This window comes from Fistularia commersonii, chromosome 9, assembly GCF_037954325.1.
Source record: "Fistularia commersonii isolate RoL2024-O1a breed Wild chromosome 9, RoL_Fcom_v1.0, whole genome shotgun sequence".
NCBI classification, from domain to species: Eukaryota; Metazoa; Chordata; class Actinopteri; order Syngnathiformes; family Fistulariidae; genus Fistularia; species Fistularia commersonii.
In genome coordinates, this window is record NC_141292.1 from 3,359,506 (window position 1) to 3,371,475 (window position 11,970).

Consider the following 11,970-nt stretch of genomic DNA (forward strand, 5'->3'; position numbering starts at 1 on the left):
TGTGTACACGGTGTCCTTGAGTGTTGAGAAAGGCGCCTTGAATAAAAGGTATTATTATAACTTTGCATGTCAACAACCAGTGTAAACTTTTGTTTGGTTTACTGAATTTGTTTTTTACACTTTTATTGCCTTTATTTGGTTATTTTTTTAAATAATTTCTTTTAAAATTTGTATTTCGTATATATGTTTATGCCTGTACGGTGTCCTCAATATTGAGAAAGGTGCCTTAAATAATCTATTATTATAATAACTATAACAGCTAATTCATGTTCATATTCTGCAGTACATTTTGCAAGGTTTTGTGTTTACAGCAACAGCTACACAAAATGTATTTCAAACCCCGCAGTGACTACAACGTTCACAAGGTCAAGACACCATCTTTTACTCTCCTTGTAATTTGTTCATCGGACAATGCAAAAATTCAAAATAGAGAAGATTACGGCAAAGGTCTGTCTCTCCTCTCTGCAGGCTTTTGTTAAGGATGAAATCACAAGGGCTCTTTTGTGCCAGACCTCAGCAGCTCTTTAATCTAATCAAGTGATGCTGCATGTGATTATTCGGCGGGGATACCGAGGAGTCGTGAGGAAAATAGGGGCGCCGGGGAAAAGGTCAACCCGCGCTCCTTGTGTATTTGTCAGGGGACGTTCAGGCAAAGGGAAATACAAGTGGGATGCACTGACACGCACTTGAATGAATTGGAGGTTGTGCGCCCACGAGCAATTGTGTCATCATCTGGCAGGCTCAATTGAGTTTCTGATGTTTTATTATGTAACTTGGCTCATTTAATAGAAGGAATCATTTGGTTGTATTACACTCTTTATTAAAGTTCTGAGACGTCTAAAGCCTCAGCAGGATTTTGAGCTTTGAATCTCTTTCTGATTTAAAATGAGAAGGATTTCAGTTCAGGGATGAATGCTGGCTGATGCCGAGTCCTTAATGGAACTTGAATGACCGACTATAATCAACTTCATCTTAAATAAACCTCCTTTTTGAAAAAGATCCACATGTCAAACTCTTGAAAATATCCACATGAAAGGCCTGGTGAAAATTTGACCCTCATTTAAATATTGAGTGGGATTGAAAGATAAAGGCTCCAAAAGACAAAGTGTTTCTTTTAACCTTCTGTACAAATCTATTTCCTTGACGTTAGGAAATACTGATGTTCTCCTTTTTCCTGCCATGTTACAAAAAATGTACCGCAAACCTAGCAGTCATTGATGAACACATTATTCACTCAAGTAGAGGTTGACGTAAACTCCTATACTCGGATCAATATAATGACTACGATAAAACTGATTAATAACTAGCCCCTTGAACAATGAGCATAAAGCAAATTATGCAAGGTAAAACAAAAGAGGATATGCACAGTATATATTGACAACACTGTCAGATCTGCAGAGGAACAGAATATCTATTTATTACAAATAATGAGACATAAATATGGACTAGGCTGTTACCTCAAAATATCCACTTTTGGAAGTTAAAGCACAGAGTTTGGAAAACTACCAGACAGTAAAGACACAAACTGGCATCACTTTTTTTTTTTTTTTTACATTTTCAGCCTGTGTGCTGAATCTGGTGATACTCGACCACAGGGTGGTGTCTTTTCACAAATTGCAATAAATGAAGCCTATAAAGTGCAGCTTTCAGATGATAATTTTGTCAGAGGAACCTTTATCTCAACTATGCTTTTTGTTAAAAGCAGAATACTGAATGCAGTCGTGATGGTGATGAGCGAAACACAAATTTTCCATAAATAAATTTAAAACAAAAACAACACTGGATGGAAAATTAAAAAATTAAATACAAATGAAAATCATTATCATGTCATGTAAAATATACTTTTACAATGTTCACAGGATGAGTTTTTGGAGCTATCATTACGACTTGTTCACATCTTTGAGAAACAAACACACAAACCTCTCGCGCTACACATTTCATTTCTAAACATGCTGAATTTCATCGGGGACTTTACACATGTAAAATATACTTGCTTTTTCTTTAACAGATTCTGCATTTGTATGGTATTTGTACATACAAAGCAAAGGTGTAAGGGAACCATACAGGACTGTCTCAGAAAATTAGAATATTGTGATAAAGTTCTTTATCTTCTGTAATGCAATTGAAAAAAACAAAAAATAGTTTTTCATGATAAAACTTTATCACAATATTCTAATTTTCTGAGACAGTCCCGTAAGCACATTTATTCTTGCCTGAAGTAATATGAGTAGCAGGAGGAATCTGCTTCTGTAATATAGCATAAGTGCTATTCTTTTATTCCAATTTGGTAAAATGCCTGTCTGCTTTTTATTATGTCGATGCGGGCATAATGGCTAATGCAATTATACACATAATTTTATACATTTACAGCAGCAACACACACATAAATATGTGCGTGAATGTGTGTGTGTGTCTGTATACATATTCCCACACATACACACACATTTATGCAAGTACATACGTAGACATATATTGTGCGTATATAAAAATAAATAAAACGTAGGTGAACTTGAGCCATATCTTTGCAACAAGCTGCGCTGCCTCCATTACAGCAACAGGTCATTCACAAATGTAGGGGGCTGTGTGAACAGAGAAATAAAAACTTTTTTGTTTTTTGTTTTTTCATAGGTGAGCCAAATTTTTATTCTTTTTATTTGATTCATTCAAAAATGAGCCATTTGTTCTCACAGCGGTTTTCCGCTTGTGTAATGGCTGTGTCATTTAATCATTATCTTCTTATTCGATCAATTCTCTCAGTAGTGAGGAAGGAGATAGGATCAGAAAAGAGTCGATCAGAGGGACAGCACATGGAAGATATTTTGCGAGATATGGTCGGAGAAGCCACACCGAGATGGTTCTGTCATGTAGAGAGGAGGCATGGTAAAGATATTGGTAGAAGGATGCTGGGGTTGGAACTACCATGAAGGAGGTCTAAAGGAAGACCAAAGCGAAGATTTTTGGATTAGTGAAAGAGGTCATGAAGTTAGTTGGTGTGAGAGAGGAGAATACAGGGAAGAGGAGGTTGACGACCCCTGAAGGAAGTGACCCATGAAGTCCTTGTGTTTTGTTTTGTTTTTTAACCCAAAGTGGTTGCATTTTCTGATGATTGAAGTGATTCTTCAGGTTTAAATACATTTAAAACAAAGAATCATATTTTTTTTTCCATCGACAACAATATACATGTATAGTGCTTCATTATCTTGACACATTTCTGGTCACTTGCTAATAACGTGTGTATTTTATTATTCACACTCACCTGCCTGTGGTGCTCTGGTCTCGGGTGGCGCTTCGAATACCAGTATGTGAAAAATGTTGAGAGCACACCAACGACTATTGACACCGCTAATAATATCCTTAGGGTTTTGATTTCTGTTTAAGATACAGTGGAGATAAATATTTAGTTATGGTACCACCTGCAAGAGAAATGCTGTGCAAATGTGCACTTTAAAAGAATATAAGTCAAGCTATCTTAGCAAGGTTAAAAATTGTGAGCACATTTTGAGATAACTGTAGAATTCCTGTAGAGCATTTTATGATTGAAAAAGATTCTCTCCCCATCAGAAAAGTTGTAATGAAACCATGGCTGAATTTTGAAAAACATGACATTAGTTCATTCTAACCTACGTAAACACAAAGAAGAAAATGGATTCAAAAACGGATGCGCTGAAACAAAACAGACAAAGCTGGAGTCAGACTTACCGGAATCCTTGTTGTCTGCAGAAAGAAAAAGAAAAATATAAGTATTTGCACAAACTATTTTTACTCTGACTAGGGTGACTGTCACTACGTATCGTAATTAAATGAAAAATAAAATGTTTACCTATCATCAGTTTAAGGGATGTTGGGAGGTGTCCAGGTACTGTTGGTGCTTCTGTCGGTGCTAGTTGATTAAAAAGAAAAAAAAAAAATACATTCACGCAAATTAGTCCAGGGACTGTTGTTGGAACAAAAGCAAAATGTATTAAATCCTAAAAATGCTTGGTATGATGCAGTCCAAACATTATCAAATTCTTTCATTTGGCAGAATAAATAGCAGGGATAAAAAAAAATAAAATCAATAAATAAATGGTTTGACTCAAGTCAACTGAAGGATTTTCAAATAATTCTCTCTTTAAATTTTGTGGCAATAATTACGCAGAAAGCAATCTTCAACATATAAAAAATGTGGAAGAGGATGTCGGCCATCCATAATAATGAAATGATATAATGTTCTTTTCAAATCAAGACGGGAATAAAAGGCGACCAATTCTCCTTGTAAAAGGTTGAAAAAATGATGGAATGATTCACTTCAATCTTTCCTTTCCTCTTTTGTAAGACTTAAAACTTACTAACCACACCTATGCGTTCTCATGAAATTCTTTTCAAAGATATCTTTCTTGTTAATTTCTCCGCGTGTACTGGACATACAGGCGAATCGAGATGGTGTTTCTCACAATCGCACAGTGACATGAGATTAACAAAATAATAATAATAAAAGAATGTAAATTGGCAGTAAAGTGCACTGTTTCATTAAACAGTAAACTAAACTATGAAGTATGAAGAATAAAGTGTGATGAGTCAAAAGTTTAATGCGCAAAACTCAAATATACTTCAAAATATGTTACTTACCATGTGTGAAGAACTCACAAACTTTTTCTGAAAAACATCAATTAGAATGGATATTATTGCATTTTACTGATGAATGTACACAAATAAGTAACTATATGAAACAATATATACTGTCCTATGAGCGTTATGTTGTTTTTGGTGGAAGTAGGTAAAAGGAGAGAGCCAGCAAAGGTACTCACCATAATCACAGCCTGTAATGCAAGAAAGGAGATACAAATTATTTTTCCGCTGCCAATTTCATTCACTATGATTTGCAATTATGAATTATGTTAAAAAAATGATGAACACATGATACACTGATGCTTCTCTTCTGCACTTTACATTTAGAGACTTGATCTATGATGACATCTTCTGAACAGTGACAATGGCCTAATATTATTATATACGCACTCATATGTGCGGTTATTACAACTATGACAACAACAACAATATTAATAATAATAATACTAAAAATGATAATAATGATAACAGAATACAGGTCACTATCCTACAAAGCGAGGCGATGTGACATTATCCACAAGTATAAATTGTATAAAGGAGTTACCTAAAACCGGTGCTTTCTTTTCTTTGGCCACTAAGCATTTAAATTGAGAAACATGGATGGTTGTTGTGGACTCGTGTGCACACTTGCTACTCGGTTTCGTGGGTTGCTGGAGGAGAGAAGAAAACTAAATGTTTCCAAATAATACCAATATAACATATATATAGTTTCTTAAGTAGAAGTATACCTCTTTTTGGTAGCAGTCAGTTAGTAGGTTACATAAGTGGCTCTGTTGGTTCTGTATACAAAGATGCTCAAGAGAACATTCCACCACATCCTGCAAAAAGAAGACATTCACACTTAGTAACACTATTATTCTGACGGATGCTTTTGCAAACCCTTCCTCCTTGGGGAGGTTTAGTATCTCTGCTTCTGCAACTTACGTTTCTGTTCTTCGTGTTCAGAAGGGTGACATTGGTTAGCTGCTGTGTGAAACAAAGAAAAAAACTTGAAGCCACAGTCGCTGTTCTGGTGACATTCAAATAGTGTAGTAGGTTTTTATTATAATTTATTTTTCTGTGACTATTTTGTAAATTTACGTTTATTTTTTAGGACAACAGGATGGAAGGCAACATTTACCTGTTCTATGATATTATCGATAACACCAATGGCAAATCATTTCATGATAAATATTCAGATATTTCAGATACAGATATTGTCCACCTTTCCATCACTTTTCTGGAAGCGATTGTATATCAAGCTTTCTACTTTACATTGGTTTCATAAACGAGGCCCGATGCATGTGTTTGCAAGACCTTGCAGGTTTTGTGGAAGAAATTACACAAAATTACACAAAAATGCTAAAACAAAATTTTCAATTTAAGAAGAATACCCAGGGGTCTGATTCTGGATCAAAATAGTCGTGGCAGCCTTCTTTGGACACCTTCATTAAGCTCAGAAATAACTGTTAGAGGAAGAAAAATAAACAATTAATCACTGCTTTACACTCATATTAGACACACATTTGACCATTTGTTTTATTATTTAGATTTTTTGACACAATAAAAACATTTCTATTTCTCCACTGCATATAAGCAGCTGTGTGACATTGTGTCGTGGCTGGAGAAAGTGGGTATTTGCACAATCCACTGTGCATATGTTGATAGATCGCATATCATAGATTGATTAAATGTCACCCCGTGTGATTTAGACTGCAAAGGGCACACTTACAAAAAGTTGCAGGTGGGATGCAAACCTCCATGATGTCATACTGCCTCTTCAAACACCCCGACTCACACTAAGGTTAAGAGGGGAGAAAAAAAAAAAAAAAAAAAACTGATTACACCCCAAAACACTCACTCGGCCCACGTCGAATCCGACGATCGACCGGAAAATACAACGAATCTTGACTCGAAAAAACACCGCGGCAAGCAAACGATGTGAATGAAACAAATTGTTTTCTTTGGTTCCACAAGAGTTATTCATTGCATTTTCTAAATTTTTTTTTTAGTTTCAGCCCAAAGTTATAGTTTTTATTGACCATTTTGAATAGCAAATCCCTTTCGCTCTCCCCTGTTGTATGTGGAAAAAACATTTTGAACTAACAGCACTGAACACTTTACCTCTGTAACTCCATGGACCCTTTGAACGCTTTAACACATCATGATCTTAAATGGCTTTTGATGAAACAACAGATAAAGTACTACGCCATATGGTATCGAGCTGTGTTTTCGCTTTCTCAGAAAAAGTCACTTGACTGAAGATGACCGATAACACACTGCAGCGACCTGCCAAAAACAGGCAGAACTATGAATACAAAATAAAGCCAGCATCATAAACAATTTCAGCACAGCAAAAGTCTTCATCAGTACTGTACTTATACAACCCAATAACGCATTTATACCCCCTCCCTGTCTGTCCAGCTTGGGAGTTTGTAAGGCAGACATTTTTTTTTCCTGGACAATGACCCCTTTTCTCATAAAAACTTCTGCAAACTCCAAAAAATCAGCTTCAATGACTTTAAACACTGGGACTTGGCTGACAAGTTATCACATTTTCATGTCAATTTTCATATGCTCATCTCAAGTTACGGCCTTCTGGATCATGGTCCTAAAACACTTTCCCCTATTGAAGCCAACATTCGAAAGAAGATGCTAATTTCAATTTCCGAAACTCAACAGTAGCAAGATTACTCCTGATAGTTATCCGAGAGGAAGGATCGGCGGGTCATTTTTTGTTGTTTCGTTGCTCGACAGCGGGAGCAGAGCTTGCCGGCCCATTAGGCAAACTAGGCAAATCCTACAGGCGGGCTTTGCCCACTAGGGGGCGCCACAACAAATGTTTATATTACTGAACTACTATTATGTGTGCATATATAGCCCGGATAAATGCAGAGGATTGCGTCACGAAAGGCATCCGGCGTAAAACTTATGCCAAAACCACACATGCGAATCAAACATAGTTCAATTTTTTAAATTTTAGTTCTAAATTGGAAGATTATTGCGATCTTGAAATATTAAAATAAAAGTATATTTATTATTTCTCGAAGCTCAAAATAAACATCACACTCGTGGAAGCCGGTATGCCCGCCAAAAAGGTGTCAATTTGTCGACACTTTCGATCCCTGGTAGGTAAAATATGGAGAAATGTAAGAAAAGAAAAATATCTGAAGAAAATCGAACATTTAATAATGCCTGGGCAGATTCATTCAGATTCATGGTATCTGTATTTTAGACGTCAAAAAGTAATTGCGGCCCCCCAGTGTTTTCTTTTCTGTGGAAACCGGGTCCAAATGGCTCTTTGGGTGTTAAAGGTTGACGACCCCTGAGTTAGGTGAAGTGATGCAAAATATCCTCAGAGATGAGAGAGTGGTAATTGGTGCAGACTTCAATGGACATGTTGATGCAGGCAATAGAGGGGATGAAGAAGTGATGGGCAGATTTGGTCGACGGGATAGGAACACAGAGGGACAGATGGTCGTAGATTTTGCAAAAAGGCTGTTGATGGCTGCAGTGAACACTTTCGGACACAGGGTAACTTATAAGAGCAGAGGTAAGAGCACGCAGGAAGACTCCATTTTGTATAGGCATGGTAACCTGAAAGAGATCAGTGACTGCAAAGTAGTTGAAGGTGAGAGTGTAGCCAGACATCATAAGATGGTGGTTTGTAGGATGACTCCGGTGAAAAGGAAGATCAAGATGACAAAGGCAGAGCAGAGGAAAAAGTGGTGGAGCTGAAAAGGGAGGAGTGTTGTATGCTTTTCGGGGAAGAGCTGAGAAAGGCTCTGGGCAGTCAGGGTGAGCTTCCAGATGATTGGGAAACAACAGCAAGTGTTATCAGGGAGACGGGCAGGCGAGTACTTGGTGTATCATCTGGAAGGAAAGTAGATAAGGAGACTTGGTGGTTGAGTGAGGAAATGAAGTAGTATATAAAGCAGTTAGCAAAGAAGAAGTGGGATACCGACAGAACTGAGGAGAACAGACAGGAGTACAGGGATGTACAACGTGAGGTAAAGATAGAGGTAGCAAAGGCAAAACAAAGGGCGTACGATGACTTGTATGCTCGTTTGGATTGTAAGGAGGGTGAGAATGAGCTATACTGGTGGACCAAACACAGAGATAAAGATGGAAAGGATGTACAACAGGTCCGGATGATTAAGGATAGAAGGAAATTTATTGACAGATGCTAGAAGAGTGATGGAAAGATGGAAAGAGTACTTTGACGAGCTGATGAATGTGAAAACGAAAGAGGGAAGGGTAGAAGGGGTGACTTTTGTAGACCGCAAAGTAGCAGATTCGTAAAAGTGAAGTGAGGAAGACATTGAAGAGGATGAAGAGTGGAAAGGCAGTTGGTCCTGATGATGTACCTCTGGAGGTGTGGAAGTGTCTAGGAGAGGCAGCGGTTTAGCTTCTGATCCGTTTATTCAAAAGGATCTTAGAGAATGAGAAGATGCCTGAGAAATGGAGACAAAGTGTGATAGTGCCTATTTTCAAGAATAAGGGGAATGTGCGGAATTGTGGCAACTCTAGAGGGATAAAGTTGATGAGCCATACAATGAGGTTATGGGAAAGAGTAGTGGAAACTAGACTGAGAGCAGAAGTCAGCAATTTGAACAGCGGTATGGCTGTATGTGCTGTAGGGGTAACAGAGAAGTTCAAGGTGGAGGTGGGACTCCATCAGGGATCAGCTCTGAACCCCTTCTTGTTTGCAGTGGTGATGGACAGGCTGACAGATGAGGTTAGACAGGAATCTCCAGGGACCATGCTGTTTGCAAATAACATTGTGATCTGTTGTGAGAGCAGAGAACAGGTTGAAAAATCTCGAGAGGTGGAGGTGTGATCTGGAAAGAGGAGCAATGACAGTTAGTTGCAGCAAGACAGAGTACATGTGAGTGTGAATGAGAGGAACTCAGGTTGAATTGTGAGACTACAGGGAGTGGAGATCGAGAAGTTGGAAGATTTTCAAGTACTTGGGGTCAACAGTCCAGAGCAACGGAGAGAGTGGAAATGAGGTGAAGAGACCGGTTCAAACAGGTTGGAATGGGCAGAGAAAAGTGTTCTCTTTGGGAGTGACCAGGACGGAGATAGGATCAGGAATGAGTCTATCAGAGGAACAGCACATGATAGATGTTTTGAAGAGAAGGTAAGAGAGGCCAGACTGAGATGGTTGGGTCATGTACAGAGGAGGGGATATATTGGGGGATGGATGCTGGATTTGGAGCTCCCGGAGAGGAGGACTAGAGGGAGACCGAAGAGAAGATTAAGGATGTTGTGAGAGAGGATATGAAGGGAGTTGGTGTGAGAGAGGAGGATACAGAGAAGAGGCTTAGATGGAGAAGGTTGATTCACTGAAGGAAAAAAACGAAAGGAGAAGAAGATATATAACTGCAACTGAACTATTACTGTACTTAACAGAGTGTAACAACTGTAGCTTAGCGTTCAACCAGAAGTCAAGTGTTTCGGCACTATTTAAAACTAAACTATGAAAAACATGACGATTAACTCCTAATCTGGATACGCACAAGTTGATGTCCGTAAATGTAAAGCAATGCCCAATCAATATTACTACTACCCAGGCGGTTGAGTACCTGCTTGCTCTAATTTATATTTATTTGCAATTTGTTAAGCACGGAAATTGAGTGACAAGACTACTTATAAATTGAAAGCGACCCTAGAAACAAAGCAGTTTTTGTTTTTTTTAAATACATGCACTTTCAGGAGTCACTGCTGCGCTCATCTGCACGTTCCGAGAAATGCCCATATTAACTGCTCTTATTCTCGTACCTGCACCTTGTCAGAGGCTCTCCAATTTCTTATCGCATGTTTACTGTAATTACTATAATTTCTTATCAATACATATAAAAAATTAAAAAAAACAGCAAAGCAGGGATTTTACTCTACAAGAAAACACGTTTCTACACCCCGCATGTGACAATAAACGCCTTGAAGTCTTGGATGCAAACCAGAATGGGGACGGAATATAAAATCACGGGGGAAAAGGTCAGGATGTGGCAAAGAAACCCCTGAACCGCGAAAGCAGTCATGCTTCTGTACAAGATTCGAGCTGGCAAATCAATCGTTCAGGTTTTGAGATGCTGATTCCGCACCTCGTTTTTCCATTTTCTTTCGGTTTAAAAGGCTCGAGAAAATAAAAAGTCATGCTTCCGGTTACAACTGTGCTGCGCTTTTACAAAAACAAACATGTTTTTATTTGTGTTTGTCATTCTTATTTTTTAAAACACAAAAGGAGAAAGAGAAACGTGCGATGATTTGAGGGACTTACCCGGTTGAACGGCTGCCTCTGAATAAGCTTGAGAGCTGTGTAGGATTACTTTCACTTTTTCCGGTAACGCGTTTCAGCGACTGTCAAACAGGTACTGCCTATGCAATAGTCTTCTTTAGTCGATGAATAAACTTGTTCAGTCTATGAATATATGTTTACATATGCATACATACACACACACACGCATATATATATATACATACATACATATGCATGCATGCATGCATGTTTGTATGTATGCATGTATGTATGTGTAACATCTTTCTGATCCGGTTGTAAGTGTCTGGAATAAAAATTAAAAAAAACAGACGGGAGCGTTACCCCGGAAAAACACTGGAACTTCTTTGTAAATTCATTCAGTCAGGCGACTTCCCTCAATAACTCGACGACATATGTAAAGTATATGAAACTCTCTTATGTACTTGGGTGTATTGCCATTGTGATACTCACAGGACTGTTCTGACTAGTCCTTGACATATATGTGTGTGTGTGTGTGTGAGTGGGTATATACACACACACACACACACATATATATATATATATATGACTGCCTAACCTTCACACATATCGAGAATTGAAATAGTGTTACTCGAAGAAGTACAACAAATTCTAAATAGTTTGTCACAGAAAATGACAAAGTTATGCTGAGGTAGTCTCTCTACACACACACGCATACATATATATACATAAATGTATATATATGTTTATGCATATTAGTAATATTCATAATGTAAATACTTTACTTACTGCACTATAGTTGTGATGGTGTGTTTGAAACTGGCAGTGACAATGAATCACTTTTTTTGCCCATTTCAGTCTGTGCTTTCCTCTAAGTCACATGGTTTGGCTGTAAGGGCAGTATGAGTAGGACTCCTGGTTTGGATTTTTTGCTGTTTTTTTTTTTCTTCTTTCACAGCGACTGTGTTTAATTGTGCAGCAAGAGCTGATGAATTAGGAAAATGAAAGAGAGGGAAGAGTAGAGGGGGTGACTTTTGTAGACCACAAAATGGCAGATTCTTAAAAGTGAAGTGAGGCAGGCATTGAAGAGGATGAAGAGTGGAAAGGCAGTTGGTCCTGAAGACATACCTCTGGAGGTGTGG

The 11,970-nt window shown here is 38.0% G+C and overlaps 1 protein-coding gene across 2 annotated transcripts; it reads right to left on the bottom strand.

Moving 5' to 3' along the window:
* Positions 1-2,616: 2,616 nt before the first annotated feature.
* Positions 2,617-11,003, bottom strand: LOC147230976 (uncharacterized). Of its 2 annotated transcripts, none has more exons than XM_086151952.1 (12): positions 10,871-11,003; positions 6,320-6,386; positions 5,982-6,053; positions 5,533-5,574; positions 5,337-5,426; positions 5,153-5,258; positions 4,788-4,799; positions 4,609-4,635; positions 3,821-3,880; positions 3,700-3,714; positions 3,257-3,369; positions 2,617-2,931 (listed from the first exon to the last, which is right to left on the bottom strand). In XM_086151952.1, exons 2-12 carry the CDS (start codon positions 6,356-6,358, stop codon positions 2,737-2,739), a joined length of 771 nt encoding a protein of 256 aa, XP_086008078.1. In that variant the 5' UTR covers positions 6,359-6,386; positions 10,871-11,003; the 3' UTR covers positions 2,617-2,736. The 2 variants fall into 2 exon arrangements, with proteins under 2 accessions (XP_086008078.1, XP_086008079.1); XM_086151953.1 differs by lacking the exon at positions 10,871-11,003 and adding an exon at positions 6,712-6,793.
* Between the last annotated feature and the right edge of the window lie 967 nt (positions 11,004-11,970).

What these genes read in the sequence shown, in the direction of transcription:
- LOC147230976 (XM_086151952.1), bottom strand. Translation starts at nt 6,358, where the DNA reads ATGACATCATGGAGGTTTGCATCCCACCTGCAACTTTTT. An exon ending in TGAACACGAAGAACAGAAAC is followed by an intron (nt 5,427 to 5,532) that starts GTAAGTTGCAGA and finishes TTCTTTTTGCAG; the next exon opens with GATGTGGTGGAATGTTCTCT. An exon ending in TTGTGAGTTCTTCACACATG is followed by an intron (nt 3,881 to 4,608) that starts GTAAGTAACATA and finishes TTAATCAACTAG; the next exon opens with CACCGACAGAAGCACCAACA.